The sequence below is a fragment of the Centropristis striata genome, chromosome 3 (genome assembly GCF_030273125.1).
Source record: "Centropristis striata isolate RG_2023a ecotype Rhode Island chromosome 3, C.striata_1.0, whole genome shotgun sequence".
NCBI lineage: Eukaryota > Metazoa > Chordata > Actinopteri > Perciformes > Serranidae > Centropristis > Centropristis striata.
Window position 1 is genome coordinate 2,197,748 of NC_081519.1, and position 22,121 is coordinate 2,219,868.

The 22,121-nt window shown below is 35.7% G+C and overlaps 1 protein-coding gene across 2 annotated transcripts in view; it reads right to left on the reverse strand.

Annotated features, from left to right (window-relative positions):
* pmepa1 (prostate transmembrane protein, androgen induced 1) overlaps positions 1 to 22,121 on the reverse strand; it is a 69,097-nt gene that overhangs the window by 4,163 nt on the left and 42,813 nt on the right. Inside the window, exons 1-4 of one of the 2 annotated variants that reach the window (XM_059330257.1) lie at positions 12,627 to 12,912; positions 6,493 to 6,647; positions 1,734 to 1,787; positions 632 to 990 (exon numbers count right to left, since the gene is read on the reverse strand). In XM_059330257.1, coding sequence (XP_059186240.1) covers positions 632 to 990; positions 1,734 to 1,787; positions 6,493 to 6,647; positions 12,627 to 12,684 — 626 coding nt within the window. In that variant the 5' untranslated portion in view covers positions 12,685 to 12,912. Of the gene's footprint in view, positions 1 to 631; positions 991 to 1,733; positions 1,788 to 6,492; positions 6,648 to 12,626; positions 12,913 to 22,121 lie in introns of those variants that run through there. The other variant, XM_059330256.1, reaches the window with a different exon arrangement.

The window sequence follows — 22,121 nt, forward strand, 5'->3', positions numbered from 1 at the left end:
TTTGGATATCCGCTGAAGTTACCAAATACGGTCCTTTGCCCGATAAAGGGAGATATTAACAGAGAGTGTGAACAAACAGGAGAGAAAGATAAGGAACAGGTGATAACAGGAACCTGGTCTCACAGGAATCTGTGGAATAGCCACGGAATCACTCAAATTTCCGTGAAACTGACACGGATTTGGCTACAATGCAAGTTAATGACAGTCATATCCCGTGGCTATTCCATGGATATTTGTTCCTATTGGTTTGTTCCAAGTCACGTGACTTTCAAGGTCCCGGCGGTCAGAACAAAAAACATGGCGGACAGTTCTCTCATTTTTAGTGAAAAAAATAATATTTTGACTTAGTTTCTGCATAAAAATGGATTTTGATCACATTTCAAGCGAGAAATATATGTTTTATTTTCTAAATATTCACTCAGTGAATGTACATAATCACTCTGTATGTTGGAATAGCCACGGGATATGACTGTCATTAACTTGCATTGTAGCGAAATCTGTGGCTATTTCACGGATTTTTGAGTGATTCCGTGGTTATTCCACGGATTTTGAGTGAAGCGAATCCGTGGCTATTCCACAGATTCCTGTGCGACCAGGTGATACCAGATAAGTGAGATCTTGTGTTGGTTACCTGGCCTGCAGGCAGGAGCTGGAGGGGTTGAGGGGGTGGGAGTCGAACACAGTTCTGTTGGGAGGCGCTCGGACCGACTCGCGGTTCAGCTCCATCTGTTGCTCCGGGTCTCGGAGCTGCAGGGTGCAGGGTCCCTGGTAGGGCGGGGGCTCCTCGCCGTCCGACAGGCAGATGGTGGGGGGCAGGTCGATGAGGCTCTGGGGCAGGTAGGGGTAGGTGGGCTGGAAGCGGCTCGGGGCGTACGTGTGCTGGAAGCGCTGGGACTGCAGAGCAGGCTGGGACTGGGCCAGCTGGGGCTCCCGCTGCAGGTAGGACGAGGCCGCGCCGCGGTCCGGGGGGCGGGGGTTATACACCTGGTGCTGTGGGGGGGAGGGGGAGGGGGAGGGGCATCAGGTTACTGCTGCCACAGGAAGATGATTTATGCTTCATATATCGTTAGCCTCATAGCATATTTGCCTAAGTCATATTTGAGCGTTTTCGGAAAACAAGAAAAAAAACGATACATACATCACACTGGTCTTTTTTTGGAATGAACACAGAGTACTTCTGCTCACTGAATGCTTTTCCCGAAAATATGAACAGGTTCACTGCAAAAACTCAAAATCTAACCAAGAATACTGATCTTATATCTTGTCAAAATGTCTTATTTCTAGTCAAAACAAATCTCTTTACACTTGCAATAAAAAGTGTTTTGCTAGCGTTTACATCACTTCATCATACCTTGCCGCAGAAATGTGATTAAAAGTAAAAACACACTTCTCCTAATCCCTTTGATTGACTGAAAGTACATTTATTGTCTAGAAAGTTGAAGAAACATGAACTACCTAACCAGATGAATCAAAGAGAAGACTTATTACCTCTTTGTCATGCGGTTGGCCATGTTTGTATGGAGTGGCAAAAATGCCACACAATGTCAAAGAGATGACTAAGGCAGAAAGTGATTTTGGACTCTAACAAGTGTTCTGATAGGTTGAGAACATTGGCAATAAGGCAGAAAGATGCAGCAGTGGTAGGAGAGTAAAGTTAGGCAAATATCACAATTTGGCCAAAAAATGACTTAGGCAATTATGCTATGAGGCTAACGATATGTTGCTTGACTCACCTCATTGAGACCACTGTTGGTCCCCGTTCCCTCTGAGGACCACAGGCTTCCCTCCTGAGACACACAGAGAGAAAACACCTCGTTGAGTTCATCTATTGAGATATTTACCTTTGATTTAAAGACATTTACCTAAAGCAGGGGGCTCAAACTCGCGGCCCGCGGGCCAATTGTGGCCCTCGTGACGATATTTTGTGGCCCCCACCTTGATATGGAAGTTTAATGTGAGTTTTATATGAATGGCACTTTACCGTGTTATGTGTGGAAGGTCCCTTTAATTACTTTTTTTTGTAATTTTGTGTCTTTTTTGGGGGTAATTTTGTGTCTCTTTTTTGTAATTTTGTGTGTTTTTTAAGTAATTTAGTGTTTTTCAGTCATTTTGTGTCTTTTTTGTAATTTTGTGTCTTTTTTTGGTAATTTTGTATCTTTTTTTGGTCATTTTGCATCTTTTTTTTGGTAATTTTGTGTCTTTTTTTGGTCATTTTGTGTCTTTTTTTAATTAATTAAGTTATTTTTTATGTCATTTTGTGTCTTTTTTTTAGTAATTTTGTGTCTTCTTTCGGTCATGTTGATACTGCCTCCAGCGGCCCCCAGGTAATTTGAGTTTGAGACCCCTGACCTAAAGTATTACATACACATTTAACACTATTTATATCAGTATTGTTACTTTTCTTTCCGCCTGTTAAGACTAGAGCTGCAACAACTATTCAATTAATTGAACAATAATCGATTAATAAATTAATCATCAACTATTTTGATAGTCGAATAACTGGTTCGAACTGTTTTTTTAAAGACAATAAGTCCAAATTCTCTGATTTCAGCTTCTTCAATGTGAATATTTCTGGTTTCTTTGTTCCTTTATGACAATAAACTGAATATCTCTTTGGTTTGTGGACAAAACAAGAGATTTGAGGACGTCATCTTGTGGTTTGGGAACACTCATTGATATTTTTATACATTTTATTGACCAAACAACTAATCAGATTAATCCAAAATGAAAATAATCGTTAGTTGCAGCCACATTTTACAATCAAGCTATATCAGCATTTTTAACCACACTTATTGGTGATATTTTTTCAGAGTGAAAAACTACATTTTTGTGTACAGCGTATACAATAAGCACAGCTCTGTTGTGCTTTTTATTGACTACATTTTTGTCCACCAGAGGGCTCCGCTGGTGTACAACACACACTTATTGGTACAGTGCCTTTTTTTTTTTTCCCCATATTTTCATAAAGTATTGACCTTATATCTAAGTAAATCTTGTAGCTCTAACTGCAAACTTTACATCTATACACTAAAAAATATAACATTTCACAAATTCCACACATTTATTTTGTGTTGTGTTGTCTTTTCACTGTTTTTGTTGCTGTAATACCTCAGTTTCCCCACATTGAATTATAAAGTTTCATCTAGTTAACAAGCCCATTTATATAACCAACTACAACCCTAATGCCAAAAAAGTTGGGACATTATCTAAAATGTAAATAAAACAGAATGAGATTCACATTTTCTTATCTTTTGTGTTGTATATCTTCAATTAAAAACTGTATAAAGACAATATATTCTATGTTCAAACCGACAACCTTTTGTTCTCTGAATCCTGGATTTGAATCATTCTGTTTTTATTTAACATGTCCCATCTATTATGGAATCAAGCTCCTCTAAATCAGTCGACATCGAGGAACAAACTGATTTCTTCTCGCTGTGTAATTCATTTTAATTCAGTTGTGTCTCGACGTCTGGCAGTAAGATGCCAAAAGCAGCTCTTTAATTATATACTATAAAAAAGTCTGGAAGGAACTTTTCCAACTTCTGTGCAAGCGACAGTTTCCCTGCCTGTCTGTCTGTCTGTCTGACTGTCTGTCTGACTGACTGACTGCATGTGTGTCAGTGTGTCTGTCTGCTAATCCAAATTAACTAGGACAATGACTCCCCTGAGCTTATCAGGAGCTCCGTGCATGAGCGTGCACGTGCGTGTGTGTATGTGTGTGTGCGTGCACGGTTATGCTTCATCCTTTACTCATATCTTACTTGCAGACTGGAGCCACGCACGCAAACACAGCAGTGATTCAGCAGCAGGTGATTCACGGAGCACAAGTGAAGTCTTATGTTTGCAGAAGCCTCAGGTGTAAGTCAGCGTGTGTGTGTGTGTGTGTGTGTGTGTTTCTTAATGAAGCAATGAGTCAGTGTGTTAGCCTGCAGCAGTGTTAAATCACTATGATCACATTCTGTCACTCTTAAAAAACGTCTGATGCCGTCTTTCATTAACCCTTTGGAGTCTTCTGCTATTTCGTCTGTTTTTGAATACTTTTTATTCTGCCACTTAAAAAATCTTAACCACACTGTAATAAATTATCCTGTAGTCTTGAAGTAATTCAGTCTTTTTTGGGAATTTTGTGTCTTTTTTGGTCATTTTGTGTTTTTTTTTTTAAAGTAATTTTGTGTCTTTTTTTGGTAATTTTGTGTCTTTTTTGGTAATTTTGTGTCTTTTTTTTAGGAATTTTGTGTCTTTTTTTATGAATTTTGTGTCTTTTTTGGTAATTTTGTGTCTTTTTTTTGGAAATTTTGTGTCTTTTGTTTAGTAATTTTGTGTCTTTTTTGGTAATTTTGTGTCTTTTGTTTAGTAATTTTGTGTCTTTTTTTAGTAATTTTGTGTCTTTTTTTTGGTCATGTTGATACTGCCTCCAGCGGCCCCCAGGTAATTTGAGTTTGAGACCCCTGACCTAAAGTATTACATACATATTTAACACTATTTATATCTGTATTGTTACTTTTCTTTCTGTCTGTTAAGACTAGAGCTGCAACAATTATTCGATTAATCGAACAATAATCGATTATGAAATTAATCGTCAACTATTTTGCTAATCGAATAACTGGTTTGAGCAGTTTTTTTTAACTTTTTTTAAGACTAAACATATTAAATCTCTTCTTCTAGGATGTAGTTTAACCCTAGAGTATTAAGAAGCGTCCTCAGTGAGATTGAAGTCCTCATAACGAGTCTCTTTCTGCACAGCAGGAGGTCTGTTTGGACCTGAAGTTATTTTCCTGTTTCTATAGTGATAGTCGAGTAAATTCTCCTGCTTTTAAATTCCACACTCATACAAGCTGTGATTCAAACATTTTCATTCATTGCATTTTAATTTACTTAAAATGTAAATATTACATACACTCCAACCTTTTTAATGCGCCTTGTAAATATCTGAAAGCTTAAAAACATCAACACAACAGCTATTTCTTCATCATTACAAAGCCACCATTTTTTCTTTGATGAACCAAAGCTTCAGGCTATATTTACACTTTGGAAAAAATATGCACCTTAAATAATCTAGAAGCCATCTGGTCACACTGACTCGCTTCAAAATCTAGACGTGATGTACCTGAGATGACTCAAATGAGATTCCTTTCAGAACTTAGAGGCAGAAAGTTGTATAATTAACACCAGAAAGTTTTTATATGCAATATGCACTGTTGTATTGTATGGAGGGCTGCAGGAATGAGTCAGAAAAACCCAGAAATTAGTTAAAATATGCACAATTTTGGTTCCCTTGTTTTGAACTCAATGGGTTTTTGGTTAGATATATAAGGAAATAACAAGCTGAGGAGACTTTCATGTTTTAGTCCAGGACATAAAATGCATCAGTAAATACCCCACTACTTTATTTTGTCTGTCACATAGTATTTTAGAATAGAATAGAAATACTTCATTAATCCCTGCAGGGAAATTGTGTTGGTCAGGGCAGCTCCCAAACGACAAATTAAATAAAACCAGTGACAGTAAAATAAAAACCAAGTAACCTTAAACTAAAAAACCAAGTAACTATTAACCCTTTGATGCACAACATGGTCTAAAGTGACCCGATATGTATGAGTTTTTATGTTCTATATCTTTGCAATAAATTATTTTCATCATTCAGTATTCCAGGTTTCCTCAATTAGTTTGTTTTTGATCATCATACGTCCTTATTTTATGTTTTATTTTATTATTATTTTTTAATAGAATCCCATTTTGTGTCACTACTCTTCTAATGCACAACATGGGTCAAAAATGACCCATATCCATTTTTTTAGCTAAGTAGCTTGCTAAGCTAACTACTTAGCTAACTTCTTGGCTAAGTATTTAGCTAAGTAGCTTGCTAAGCTACTACTAGCAAGCTACTTAGCCAAGTAGTTAGCTATGTAATAATACAAAAACTTTCTTTCTTCATAAAGTATGAGAGGCAAAATGGAAATTATGATCTGTTTTTTTTATATCAAAAACAAGATATTTAAAGAATACTTGGAATATTCAATCATAAAATAAGTTGATATCAAAAGATAGAGCACAGAAACACAACAAAATGCAGGTCATTTTTGACCCATGCTGTGCATCAAAGGGTTAAATAAATAAAAAAAAGAATGAAGGAAAATCAGTGCAAGCATTATATACACATCTAAAACCTTATAAGACAGTTTATGTTTATGGGAGACTGTAAAGAGCAGAGACACTGATTATTTAAAGTGCAGTATGCATGTAAGACTGGAAGCTATTGGACCTGATTTGGAGTGTCTGATATTTTGATGATTATTTTCTGTTATTCTAAAAACCAGGGGGGTACAATAGTAAAAGTGTGGGTCCCTCAAGAAAAAGTTTGGGAACCGCTACTATAGGATATAAACAGTATAGAAATATAAACAGTAAAGAATGTACAGTAAAGCAGCAGTGCAATAGATGAATGGATGATCATAAATAGTCATAAATAGGTGTAAATGTCTGACTCACGTTGGCCAATGGCAGGTGTCTCCTGCGGGCGGGGGCGTGTCTGGAGAGGAGGGAGCGTGCTGACAGGCGGTAGTGGTTGAGCAGGCAGGTGATGACCACCACCATCACCATCATCACCACCACGATCACCAGGATCTGGACGAACTCCAGCTGGGCTGCAGACACACACACACACACACAGATAAACATCACGGTTAGTCCTACTCAGCTGTGAAAACATCTCCTGAGGATCTGGAGGAGTTTTGGCAAGTCTGAGATAAAAACAACCCTGATGATGTCATAGTGATGTCATCAGGTTATCTACACTTGGGATTTATTGGACAATGGAGATTTTTATCAGTTCCCCCGCTGCACAAGCTGGAGCATGCTTTGCAGAACATGGTTATTTATTTCCCAGGAACGGAGAGTCTAATGCAAAACCGACTCAAATATGTGTTTTTATTTTTAAGGTACACTACCGGTCAAAAGTTTTAGAACACACCAATTTTTCCATTTTTTTATTGAAATTCAAGCAGTTCAAGTCAAATGAACAGCTTGAAAGGGTACAAAGGTAAGTGGTGAACTGCCAGAGGTAAATAAAAAAAGGTAAGCTTAACCAAAACTGAAAGATAATGTACATTTCAGAATTATACAAGTAGGCCTTTTTCAGGGAACAAGAAATGGGTTAACAACTTAACTCTATGGAGTCTTGGGCTATTTTGTCCATTTTTGAATTCTTTTCATGTCTTTGTAAGTCATTTTGTGTCTTTTTTTGGTCATTTTGTGTCATTTTTTTAGTCATTTTGTGTCTTTTGGTGTCTTTTTTGTCATTTTGTGTCTTTTTTTAGTCCTTTAGTCCAACATAAAATGTGATTTTGAATCTTTTTTTTTACTTTCAAAACACTATCATGCTCAATAAAGAATTTTAAATGTTGCAAATGTGCATTAATTTCAGAGTACACTGAGACATTAAACTGCATCGTTTTCAATTAAATTCTGGAAAAGTTGGTGTGTTCTAAAACTTTTGACCAGTAGTGTATATTCAGATCATGAAAACTTTCCAAAGCACTTTAAGACTTATTTTAAATTTAATTCTCAGATTCACTCTTATTCAACGCGTCAATCTTTAGATCTTCATCCTCCAAGATTTCTGACATGCAGAGGTCAATTTATTGTTCAATTTAGGGACCAAATTATGGAATAAAAACCTTTTCCCATCTGGCAAAGGACTCCATCTCTGTAAAATGCTTCAAAAGATGTCTGAAAGCTCATTTAACTGCTGTTTTGAAACTCTAATTCACGCACAAATACACTTTTTTAACATGTTCATTTTTGTTTTTAATTGTTTTTGTTATTGTCATTATAACTTGTTGATGTTATACATTTGTTTTTTCTATTATCAGTTCATTTCTTTCTAATGAAATTTTAGGTGGAGGCTTTAAATAAGCCCATGTGGGTTTTCTGCCTCTCCCTGCACTTTACATTATATGTTATCTTTGTCATTTTATGTAATTCTAACTGTGCAAATAAAATAAAACCAAAAAACCCCAAAATACCCAGTTGCATGATGGGAAATGTTAGATTTGCAATGCATTTTTTAACCAACTCTATGATCTAAAAGTGAGAATATTCAGGATATACTGCAGCTCTGGCAGTTTTGCAGTGAAAATCTAGTGAATATAACCTTTTTTCTCAATCTGAAATAGTAAAAACATAAAAACACAACTAACACAAGACTTTATAGGCAGCATTCGAATGGTTTGACATGAACAGATAAATCATTTTTATCTGGTTGTTTGCTGTCACTGTTGTGATTTACTTCTGTGTTGTGTTTGTGTTTTTCCAATGTAAATCAAATTTCCCCTCAAGGGACAATAAAGATCTTAACTGAACTAAATATAACCAATACAAAGCAAAGAAATAAAGAAAATATGATGAAAATAAAGGAACAACACTGCACATAAATTGATAAATACAATGATAATATTAAAAAAAATATACATTTCATGGCACCGTGCATGCACACACACACACTTTATTTTCCACAAGCATGTTTAAAGGACTCTTGTGCTATTTTATTTCACTGTTTAAGTGCATTTACTGCAAATAATTTCAACAAAAAAACATCATTATTTCACTTGTAATGATTGTAAAATGTATTTAGTCAAATTTATGTTGCAGTTAGTGCAGGAGATGGTGCATTCAAGGACCCTCTGACCGATATATGTTAGGAAAATGTTGGGTAAAATCTTACATATGTACCCACACTATACATGCAGAGGCCCCACACACATCTGTAATGTTTTTTTTTTCTATGCATTTGGTTTGATTGAAGTGTCTGTTTTTACTCATTTAAGTTTCAGCATGACTTAGTTATTATGTTGTGTTTTTGTGAAGTCAACCACAGAGGAATAAGCTACAATATAACAAGCTGCGGTTTCACTGCTTAATATTGATAAGAAATTAATAATTAAGTCTATAAAATATCAGAAAATTGTGACATTTTTAAATTACTTGTTGTATCCAACCAACAGTACAAATCTAATTCAGTCCTAAATCATGTAAAACTAACGACAGCAGTGAATTATTTTTTCATAGAGCCAGACAATGATTGATTTGTGAATAAAACTCTAATATTTCTCAATTAATTATTTAGTGAGAACTATCGATTAACCAACTTCAGAAACATTTATTGTTGGTTTGGCCTTCTTCGTTGGATATAGTGATGAAAAAAACATCCAGGTAATAAATAAATAATGCGACATACACTGTGACTGTCAGTTTACCATTAAAAGATGTAAAAGCTTCAAAGTGCAACAACTAGGTTTGTATGTTCCTGTGTTGTCAGACTGAAAAAAAAAAGGTTTTCAGACACAGTCCAGACAGAGATGTAGTCCTTATGCAGGGGTCAGACACACACACACACACACACACAGAGCCAGACTAGACCAGACAGACAGACAGGGCTAGCTTTGTTTAGAGGCAGTCTGCTCTAACCCCCCTGTCCCAAGGGGACACAGAATTACCAAAAAATACATGAAATTATTTTAAAAAAGACACAAAATGACCGAAAAAGACACAATATGACTGAAAAAACACTGAATTACTTAAAAAAGACAAAAAAAAATGACCAAAAGTACACAGAATTACCCAAAAATACATGAAATTATTTTTAAAAAGACACAAAATGACCCAAAAAAGACACAAAATTATTTAGAAAAGACACAAAATGACCACAAAAGACACAACATGACAAAAAAAGACACAAAATGACTGAAGAAAACCTAAATTACTTAAAAAAGACACAAAATGACCAAAAGAGACACAAAATGACACAAAAAAACCCAAATTACTTTAAAAAATACACAAAATGACCAAAAAAGACACAAAATTACAAAAAAAGACACAATATGACTGAAAAAACACTAAATTACTTAAAAAAGACAAAAAAACTAAATGACCAAAAGTACACAGAATTACCAAAAAATACATGAAATTATTTTAAAAAAGACACAAAATGACTGAAGAAAACCTAAATTACTTAAAAAAGACACAAATGACCAAAAAATACACAAAATGACTAAAAAACACACACACACACACACACACACACACACACACACACACACACACACACACACAGAGCCAGACTAGACCAGACAGACAGGGCTAGCTTTGTTTAGAGGCAGTCTGCTCTAACCCCCCTGTCCCACAGCCACCACCACCCCCACCACACACACACACACACACACACACACACACACACACACAAACACACACACACACACACACACACACACACGCTCACAGACACTCAAATGGAGCAATTTTCTCACACTTTTTTTCACAGGGAGCAGGCCGAGGTCAGGGCCAAGGCAGACAGGAGAACATAAAGTAGCCTGCAGACACACACACACACACACACACACACACACACACACACACACACTGTAGCCTGGTTTCCAGACATGTCACACCAGTTCTCACACTCTTGTTACGTTCCTCTGACCATTACACAACATGAAGACACACACACACACACACACACACACACACAGTCAGACAGTCAGACAGTCAGGTGACCCTTGTAACTCTTTCACAACCTTTTATGAATTCAGCCATTCATTAGACTTATTTTCAACTTGTGTAACTGCAACTAGTGCAGTTTTACAACCCAACAACCAGGTCACACATGACAAGAACACAACCGATCAATAAGTCAGCAACACACTCAGGCTCAAGTGTCATTCTGGCTCACAGAAATGGGTTAAAACCAACAGAAGACCTCTCTCTTTCACATTCTTGACGTGTAAATAAACTTTTAGAGCAGAACAAGAGTCCCAAATGAAGGATATCAACCTGTCAAAAAAACTGAACTGCCAAATATTTATGTACCTGAGGCAAGAAATGAACATTATGGACCAAATCTTCAACCACAGTGTGTGAACTAGTTAATTTACTGTGTAGTCAGGTGCTATTTACACATTACACATTACAGTTTATAAGCTATTCAGTAATGTTATAGATCAGCTATATATAAATGTTATAAAGGCTGTCAGGAAGTGACAAATCTCTGGTTTCTCTCGATTAAATAACTTTTAAAAAGTTGCAGAGAATCAGAAAATCTACTAATCAACAACTTACTAAACATCTAGAATTGCACACTTGCTTATTAGCAAAACAAGAAACAAATGAGCATATATTAATGGAGCTACCAGCGTTTATGACTTATTATGGATTATTGTTAAATTAAAAGGAAGGACTTTCACTACCTGGTAACCCAAAATATTCAATTTATGGGTCAATGACGTCATCTAACCCAGTGTCAGTTGGTGTAACCAGTCATTTTCCCCCCATAAAAATCTGATTATATACAGAGAAATAAATGTGAACTAAAATGAGGGAAAAATACAATCCACGTCTACATTGCAACACTATGTTATATAACAAATTTGTACATAATTTGTCAAAACTTTTTTTTTTTAAATGTTGTATTTAGAATATGTTCTGCTCAATATTGACAAAGTGTGTAAATGTAGAAATACTAAAAAAGAAAAATTTCAATTGATGTTTTTCAAATTTAAGTAATTCTATGTATAAGTCCACTTAAATACAATGTAGGTGGATGAAGTATTAATATTTTTTTTCTACAAAGAAATACGAATTCAGTGCTTTTACTTTGAAATATCAGTTTTTCATGTAGTGCATTACTTAGTGATTGTTTGTTATTATGTGTCCTCAGTTATAGTAATATTCACTAAACCAGTTCATTGGTTTAATCAGTTGATATTTCCAAGTAAAATGTAATTGAGGGACATCAGTGAATCTGCAGTGTACTTGTGTATTTTCATTAAAAAAAGTGGTTCTATTAAATAAATATTACTTAGAAACAGCCTGAGTAAAGATTACAAACACTTTCTGTGTGGAAAAACTTGCCTAGATTTTTTTTCAACTCCATGGAGAGCTATTATAGGGCTATTTTATCCATTTTTTAATTCTTTCCATGTCTTTTCGTGTGTTTGTAAGTCATTTTGTGTCTTTTTTGGGTCGTTTTTTGGTGATTTTGTGTCCGTTGTTGTGTCTTTTTTAGTTATTTTGTGTCTTTTTTTTGGTCATTTTGTGTCTTTTTTGTCATTTTGTGTCTTCTGTGGGTTTTTTGGTTATTCTGTCTTCTCATTTTGTGTCTTTTTTGGGTCATTTTGTGTCTATTTTAGTCATTTTGTGTCTTTTTTAAGTCATTTTGTGTCTTTTTTGGGTCATTTTGTGTCTATTTTGGTCATTTTTGTGTCTTTTTTTAGTCATTCTGTGTCATTTTTTGGTCTGCTTTGTTTTTATGTCTGAATGTGATGAAGAAGCCTTCTGGAGACTCCAGAGGGTTAAGTAAATGCCACTCCAATTTTTTTCCAGTGTAGAGATACAAAGACGAAAAACGCAGCAAATGATCACATCTGAGAAGCCGACAGCAGGAAATATTGCTCGATAAATAACTCGCAACTTGTTTTCTGTCAAACGACCGACAGTGGAGTGTTTCAGACGCCTCTAATGTCCTAAAGGGAACAATGAAACAACACGAGGAGTCCTCGGTGTATAAAAGCCATCACACAGAGAGGAAACCCAGCTGATCAAAGATACATTCAGGTCTCAGAGAAACTCACCGCACAGTTGCGTCTGAATACAGTTGTCATGGTTGTGAGTGCCTGACGAAGGCTGCATAGTCTTCTTTCTCTCTCTGTAAGATCCTGGAGGTGTTTGTAATCCTGAGATAATAACCTGAAGATGCTTCCCCCGAACTCAAAACAACAAAAATAATAAAAGAAAGTAAAACAAATGTGCAGCGAGAGTCCAAGCTACATGTCCTGCAGGATGCTACCACCACACCGTGTGTGTGTCCTCACCGGCTGACACACACACTCTGAGGCTGCACACAGCTTTGTCTGCAACTTTTTCTCACACACACATTCCCACACTGTCCAGACACACACACACATAGTGAGGAAACAGCTGACCAGACCCCCCTCTAGCCCCCCCCTCCTGCAGCAGCACCTCCTCCCAATAGCTGTGAACAAAAGGGGTCAATGTGAGAGACAGAGACGGGGGGAGGAGGAGGAGGAGGAGGAGGAGGAGGAGGAGGAGTGGTGGGGAGCGTCTGGGAGACACAGATGGGTTTAGAGGGACGGAGGGAATAATGATGAGGGGGGGGGGGGGGGGGGGGGGGGCTCAGTCTGGAGCTTTAACACGTTTAAAACCATCAACTGTGGGAGAATCAGCTGTCTCACGACTCAATATTTACAACCAAATCATCACAATCCTCCATGTGGAGAGCATTTCATATCAAAGCTGCACAGAGAATATCAAATATTCAATATGGACTACACTGCCCTACAAAGCCTAACTGCATATTGTAAAGTAATGTTACAAAGCCTACTTTATAATATGCAGTTTATAACTGCAGTTATAACTGCATATAACTGCAGTTATAACTGCATATTATTAAAGTAATGTTACAAGCCTAATTGCATATTATAAAGTACACTGTAAAAAATAATCTGTTTAATTTACGGTAAAATACCGGCAGCTGTGGTTGCCAGAACTTCACCGTAAAAAATATAGTTAGTGGGTTTTCTACTGTAAATTTAAATGTATAATATCAGCAAAAACTGTAATTTAGACTGAATATTCCTGTTATTTTAAGGGTAATTGTGTCATTATTTCACACATGTATTGCTCCATTAGTTTTACATGAAAATGTTATATTTTTACAGCAAAACTGTGTGTTTCCTACAGTTTATGACAGTAAAAGTAAAAGATTTGTGCTAATCTTTGATTTACGGTAATTAAAAGTGTCTACTACGGTGATATACAATTTTTAATTTTACACCCTATTTCTGATGTAATTTGACAATATTTTACTGTCATTTCTACAAACATTATTTACAGTGTAATGTTACAAAGCCTAACTGCATATTATAAAGTAATTTTACAAGCCTAACTGCATATTGTAAAGTAATGTTATGTTTTAGTATTAATATAATAAAGTTTAAAGTTTTTTAAAAACATTTTTTTAACTGGCCAGCCAAAAAGGTAGGTAAGTGATATGACACTTATTTCTACATGTATTGATGATGTGATTTTTATGCTAAAAAATCATGACGATTTATTTGACCTTTGACCCCAAAAATGTAGTGACTGCACTCTGGTTTTGCTGTAAAAGGTTGTAATAGTGATGCACAAACAGAGTGTGAAAAATTTCATTCTGCATTAAATATTGTGGTTCTGCCCTCACCCACAAATCATAATCTACAAAAAGAAGTCCTTGCAAAAAATAAAGAAATAAAAGAATAAATAATTTAAATATATTTTTCAATGGAAATGAGAATAATAATGCAAAAAAAAAAAGATAATTTTTTATTATTTTTTCCTTCCCCAAATCATGCAGTTCCAGTTTATACTCGTGTGGTTTACTAGTGAAACTCAAAGGTATGAAGTGTGACTCTTCTGGTTTTATACAAAATATATTTTATAAAGAGATATAATTCAAGGTTATAAGGAATACTCATACAATTTTTGAATGCTTGTTTAATTGACTTCTCTGCTTTGAAACTGACTCCACTTATTAAATAATAAAACACTTAAATTCATTTGGGAAATGGGTGCATTTTGAAGTAGAGAGAGTGTTTATGTGCAGGAGTGGTTTAAATGTTTCTGTTGAAATTTTGATCCATTTTGTGACTCTAACACTTTAAAAGTTTCAGAGCTGCACCGAAGGTCAAGAGCACTGCAAAATAGAAAGAAATAAGCATGTTGGACGCTTAAAATAAGAAATTAACTCTGACAGATAAATTATCTAACACTTCTAAATCTAAAGTTTTTTTTTTAAATCTTGGTAAGAAACAAATCATTTGCAGGTCACTCTGCTCGGGCCAGTTCATCGATGCTTGTAGCTTTAATTTATCTGGTTTTAAGAGTTAATTTCTTATTTTAAGTGTTCAACATGCTTATTTCTAGATTTAATAATCTTAATTTATGAAATCTTGTCAAGTGAAATTATTTGTCCATGCAGCAAGATCATTTCCCTCAGATTTAGTGTTTTATCTTGTTTTTAGACACACCTTTTTTGCAGTGAGGAAGTGAGCATTTCACAGTCAAAACATTCAGACTTTGTGTGCACTGGCCCTTTAATGAATGCTACATAACATAATAAATAGTCAGGCGGCTAAGCTAAATAAAGTGGACACGCTGGACAAAAGCACAACATTTTTTCTACATACTCTCTATCACCATAGGTTTCAATTTTTGGTAGGAGCCACTTCATCAAGATTGCGGATCGGAGATGGCACCCATATAAAATCTATGAGAACCAATATGTCTTCCAAGCCACTTAGAAGGTCAGTCTCGGTGTCCAAATATACATTTTCTGGGTTAAGGAATCATTTAAAGCTACTGAGAATATCACTAGATGATTATTTGATCAAATAATAATAATAATAATAATAATAATAATTATACATTTTATTTGGAGGCGCCTTTCTTGGCACACAAGGACACCATACAAAAAGATAGAAAAGATACAGCAATAAAATACACAGAATTAATAACAATACAATAGATAGATTGTACAGGGTAATTATCATCAGAGGGAATATGCAGTTTTAAACAGAAATAAACAGAAATAGACATATTCACTCAGGCAACTCGCTTCAAGTGCTGCAGCAGGGAATCCTGAGCTGAAAATGTTTGGACTCTATGTTCATGGGAGAGTGTGGATTAGCTGCAATATACACTGCTAAAAAAAAATCAAGGGAACGCTTTCTTCTCATGTCAGATCTTGTATAAAATACATTTTTCCCAACAGAAAATGTAGATTTTGACACCAAGATTCTCTGATCCACAATCTTGATGAAGTGGCTCCTACCAAAAATTGAAACCTACAGTGATAGAGAGCATGTGGAAAAAAATGTGTGTCCCCTTTATTCTTAAATCTGGTCCTAAGCCACCTGACTATAAGTGTTGTTACTGTTTCTATGGGAGATTATAACGACAGCGGACATGAGACAGCATCACTTCCTGTTTACACAGAAAAAGTGTCTGACTTTGTGAACAGCTGTTAGTCAGCAACAACCAAAGTTGCAAAGTCTCCCAGAGGGCATCATGAAAACTGAGAAAATGAGAATTTTTGAATGTTTTGCAGCTCCATAAGAAATATGGATGGATGCAGAGTATATCAAACATATCTGCAAATGATAAACATCCTGTGATAAAGTTGATGGAAAATACTCCGGTGTGATTTCACAGAAGATTGATTTTCTAAATTCAGTTTTTCACACATTAAAGCAGTATATATATATGTATTTTAGTATGGTGTCGGCAGCAAATGAAGTCATTTCAATAATGAGATATTGGACGGAAATAGGGGATTTATTTTCAGAGGCATGAATCTGCAGCTGGCCCTGTTTGCAGCTGAAAATGCACGAGGGTTAATGTGTGAACTGCTGCTTAGCTAGCATGAGACACACAACACACACACACACACACACACACACCCAGACAAACACACACACACACACACACACAGAGCATGACTGTACTGTGGTTAGTGAGTTCATAACCCGCATCTGACAGTCACAAGGTCGCCACTTCCACTTTTAAACTTCCACTTTTCAATTTTTGAATATTCCATCTGTCTGAAGATTAGATCAATTACTGAAAGAAAGAAAGAAAGAAAGAAAGACGGATCCACAAGTGTCCTCATGTTGACTGAAGGCTGAGGTGAAAGAAGGACTGCAAGATGCTGAGCGACGGGAGAGACGAGAGGAAATAAGACAAACACGAGGAAACATTAACAGACGAGAATAATGAAATGTAAACAGATCACATTCCTCTGCTTATTAAAGAGAACTGTTATTGTAAAAGGCAGAAAGGAACAGACACTTGAACACACTGTGATGCCAGCCTCGCCATCTGTGGAACGCCACCCAGACCTCCACTGCACGAGCATGTGTGTGTGTGTGTGTGTGTGTTCTTGTACGTCATACATAGTGAGGACCAGTACAAGTTTTTAACCAACAGAGTGAGGACATTTTTGCAAAGTGAGGACATTTCAGCCGGTCCTCACTTCTTTAAAGGCTTTTTTTTTTTAGATTTCAGACTTTGTTTTAAGGGTTAAAGGTTACATGATAATGATAATTAACTGAAACTGTATTGTGTGGTTACAAAACGAACTAAAATTATAGTGAAAATGTCCTTCGTTGTCGTCTTTGTCAACTTTTTTCATACATAATGAAGATGGATCAGACAAAGGAAATAAAGGCAAAATTTACTGTGACCTCTTTTAATCTCCCACCCAACAAATACCCCATTACAAAAAACTACAACTAATAAAAACTAAACTAAAACTAAAGCATTTCATAAAATAAATTTATCAGCTAAAACTCATTTGAACTAACTGAATTTGAAAACAAAAATTCACAATAAAATTAAAACTAAAACTAATGAAAAATCCAAAACTATTATAACCTTGGTAGGGAATTCACTATTACAATGAAAGTCCTCACAAAGGTAGAAGTACAAGAATGTGTGTGTGTGTGTGTGTGTTCTTGTCCTTCCTACATAGTGAGGACTGGAACATGTTTTTAACCAACAGATTGAGGACATTTTTGCAAAGTGAGGACATTTCGGCTGGTCCTCACTTCTTTAAAGGCTTTTTTGAGATTTCAGACTTTGTTTTAAGGGTTAAAGGTTACATGATAATGATAATTAACTGAAACTGTATTGTGTGGTTACAAAACTAACTAAAATTATAGTGAAAATGTCCTTCGTTTTCATCTTTGTCAACTTTTTTCACACATAATGAAGATGGATCAGACAAAGGAAATAAAGGCAAAATTTACTGTGACCTCTTTTAATCTCCCACCCAACAAATACCCCATTACAAAACACTACAACTAATAAAAACTAAACTAAAACTAAAGCATTTAAAAAAATAAATACTCAGCTAAAACTCATTAAAACTAACTGAATTTGAAAACAAAAATTCACAATAAAATTAAAACTAAAACTAATGAAAAATCCAAAACCATTATAACCTTGGTAGGGAATTCACTATTACAATGAGAGTCCTCACGAAGATAGAAGTACAAGAATGTGTGTGTGTGTGTGTGTGTGTGGGCACACTGCCTGCTGACAGCTTGTCTGTCTCTCTGTTCTGTCAGCTGGTGCTGAACTTTGTCTCGCAGCCAAAACACTCCCACAACTCTCTCCTCCTTTACTTCCTTTCTTTCTCGTCCGTCTCTCTGTCTGTCAAACTCAAACAACAATGTCTCTTTATAGAAGTAAAGAAGAAGTTGACATTGTACAACTAAATAAGCAACTGTTTTCATTGTCACCGTTACATTATAAAATGACAAAAAGGTTTTTATCTAGTCCTAAACTTTCTCTCCAACACATAAAGTGATTGCAGCTTTGTCAAACAATGAGAGAATATGTAGAATATTATTATTCGTGGGCCAGACCGATTTTTTGGTAATTTTATGGGTTTTTTTTTATAATTTTTGTGTCTTTTTTTGGTAATTTTGTGTCTTTTTAAAATTAATTTTGTGTCTTTTTAAAAGAATTTTGTGTCTTTTTTGGTAATTTTGTGTATTTTTTAAATAATTTTTGTGTCTTTTTTAAATAATTTTGTGTCTTTTTTGGTCATTTTGTTTCTTCTTTAAGTAATTTAGTTTTGTGTCTGCATGTCATTTGTGTCTTTTGGTCGTTTTGTGTATTTTTTAAACAATTTTGTGTATTTTTAAAATAATTTTGTGTCTTTTTGTGTATTTTTAAAATAATTTTGTGTCTTTTTAAAAAATTTTGTGTCTTTTTTGGTCATTTTGTTTCTTCTTTAAGTAATTTAGTTTTTTGTCTGTCATTTTGTGTCTTTTTTTGGTAATTTTGTGTATTTTTTAAATACTTTTGTGTCTTTTTTGGCAATTCTGTATATTTTTGTCATTTTGTGTCTTTTTTTTAAAGTAATTTAGTGTCATTTTGTGGATTTTTCTTTTTAGGCAGATCCACAATATTTAATGCAGAATGGTATTTTTCACCCATATTTTGCCTTTTAAAATATATTGCTCCTTCAGCATTTTTGATACTAAAGTATCAAAAATGTAGGTACTGCAGTTAGGCTTTGTAGGGGGGCCTAACACATTTTTTAATTTATTTTTTCCAACTTTGAAACTCATTTAATTCAAATTCAATTGCAATATTTTAGTCGAGCCGCAGGTGGAAGGAAGTTGACGTTGTTGTGTTGGTGTGTGTTGATAGTGTGACAGGCCACAAATAAATCAATGTATATATGAAACACTGTTAACTGTATATGAGCAGTTCTGCCTCAGAGTACATTTACCCTGACCTTGATATTCATACTGTTTATTTCTTCATAACTCAAAGAGATAGTTGGAATTATAAAGATTTTCACATCACAACAAAAGCAGAAACTGACACCAAACTGCTGGTGATAGAAATGTGATTTCCACTTTAGTTAAATTCACAATTTTTTTTACCTTGAAATATCTGCACGGAGATGGGGTTTTTTTTCATTAAAACTTACAATATGAACCCTTTTATTACATTTTCCATCCAGTTAAGGAGTAATATATATTTTGATTACACTTTCATTTAATCATTGTTACATGAGTTATAGCATCATCAATCTCAGAGTGTGGCAGGATTGTTGCAGTATTGAGGAAATTTAATAAAACATTTGCTGTTCCCATTTAGCTTCACTGATTCAATGAGTCATAATTCATAGAAAAATACTTGCTGACTGTGTGTGTGTGTGTGTTAGCCTGCAGTAAAACTTCTCAGCTCCCAAATGGGGAGGTCAACGGGTCAGTCAGCAGACCTCCTCCCTTCTTTTTCTTGTCTTTTCTTATTTTCCACGCTCTCTCTTCTCCTCTCTGTTGTGTCTTCCTCCTCTTTCATTCCCTGCCGCCTCTCTCCTCCCTCATTCCATTCAGCATACTAACAAGGAAATAATCTTCTTATGTTATGTTTCCATCCAGATGTTCTGCACAGTGGAAGCGAATTTCCGAAAGAAGGTGTAACAAGATTACATAATAATATCGATACACCGCTTTTTTTCCACATTTTTTTGTGCAAAATCCCGCCACATTCTCCACTTAAAATACACATAAAAGGAAGAAAAACGTTCTTTATTTTCCCTTTTCTTTTCTTTTCCACCTTGGCCATAACACCTCTTTTCTCCCCCTCTTCTTAATTTTTTTCTCTTCCTTTCAATTTTGGGCTTCTGTGCCATGACAGAATAATTTTCAAAGCAAATGTGTTATGCAGATGCAACAGTGAAAAAACATCCTCAAGGCCAAAACATGCTTCAGTGAAGATACACAGTAACACGCTTTACTGTTTATAGCGTTTTTTATACCGACAAATAGTGAATAGCTGTTTGTTTGTTCCAAATACAAAATAAAATAGTGAATACAAAAGCCTCTTTCATTAACCCAATTTAGCACCTGCTTTGAGTGGTTCTTCATGAAAGCACCAAACTTACTTTGGGTTTAAGCTTTTATTTGAACAGTTATTGTCCTTCAATTATCTAAAAGAAAAAGTTTTATAATTAATGATCTTAAAGTTTCTTTAAAAGAGTCTTCATGACTCAGCCAAATAATTTAGTGTGTGTCTCCTCCCTCATTCCATTCTGCATCCTAACAAGGAAATAATCTTCTTATGTTATGTCTCCGTCCAGATGTTCTGCACAGTGGAAGCGAATTTCCGAAAGAAGGTGTAACAAGATTACATAATAATATCGATACACCGCTTTTTTCCCCACATTTTTGTGCAATATCCCGCCACATTCTCCACTTAAAATACACACAAAAGGAAGAAATTTTCAAAATTTTTCAAAAAGAAGAGTAAGAACGAGTCGAAGCGGCACAGTCCTCCTGCAGCAGTCTTTCCCAGCTGCAGAGCTGGAGGGGATGTTAACCCCTTAGCGTCCAGTCTGCAAATTGCTAATAGGCTAACAGTTAGCTATGTAGCAGTACAGTGTGTATGTGCTAACAGGCTAACAGTTAGCTCTGTAGCAGTACAGTGTGTATGTGCTAACAGGCTAACAGTTAGCTCTGTAGCAGTACAGTGTGTATGTGCTAATAGGCTAACAGTTAGCTCTGTAGCAGTACAGTGTGTATGTGCTAACAGGCTAACAGTTAGCTCCGTAGCAGTACAGTGTGTATGTGCTAACAGGCTAACAGTTAGCTCTGTAGCAGTACAGTGTGTATGTGCTAACAGGCTAACAGTTCGCTCTGTAGCAGTACAGTGTGTATGTGCAAACAGGCTAACAGTTAGCTCTGTAGCAGTACAGTGTGTATGTTCTAACAGGCTAACAGTTAGCTCTGTAGCAGTACAGTGTGTATATGCTAACAAGCTAACAGTTAGCTCTGTAGCAGTACAGTGTGTATGTGCTAACAGGCTAACAGTTAGCTCTGTAGCAGTACAGTGTGTATGTGCTAACAGGCTAACAGTTAGCTCTGTAGCAGTACAGTGTGTATGTGCTAACAGGCTAACAGTTAGCTCTGTAGCAGTACAGTGTGTATGTGCTAACAGGCGAACAGTTAGCTCTGTAGCAGTACAGTGTGTATGTGCTAACAGTTAGCTCTGTAGCAGTACAGTGTGTATGTGCTAACAGGCTAACAGTTAGCTCTGTAGCAGTACAGTGTGTATGTGCTAACAGGCTAACAGTTAGCTCTGTAGCAGTACAGTGTGTATGTGCTAACAGGCTAACAGCTAGCTCTGTAGCAGTACAGTGTGTATGTGCTAACAGGCTAACAGTTAGCTCTGTAGCAGTACAGTGTGTATGTGCTGCTGCTGCAGGAGGTGTTCACTTAGCGATCTCTGTTTGTTTACAACAAGCACCAGACACTAAAAACTGTTTCTATTGTTTGTTTAAAAGTAGTGCAATAAAAATACAGATGTTTTCCCTAACATGATGAATACTCGTGATTACAATATTGATCAAAATAATCGTGATTTTGGCCATAATCGTGCAGCCCTAACTGGAGGGGAAGAAAAAGCATTTGTTTCTGTCTCTTGAAAAACTCCTATATGTTATTTTTTTAATTCTGACATGTTAACTGGTGCTCATATTGTCAGAAAAG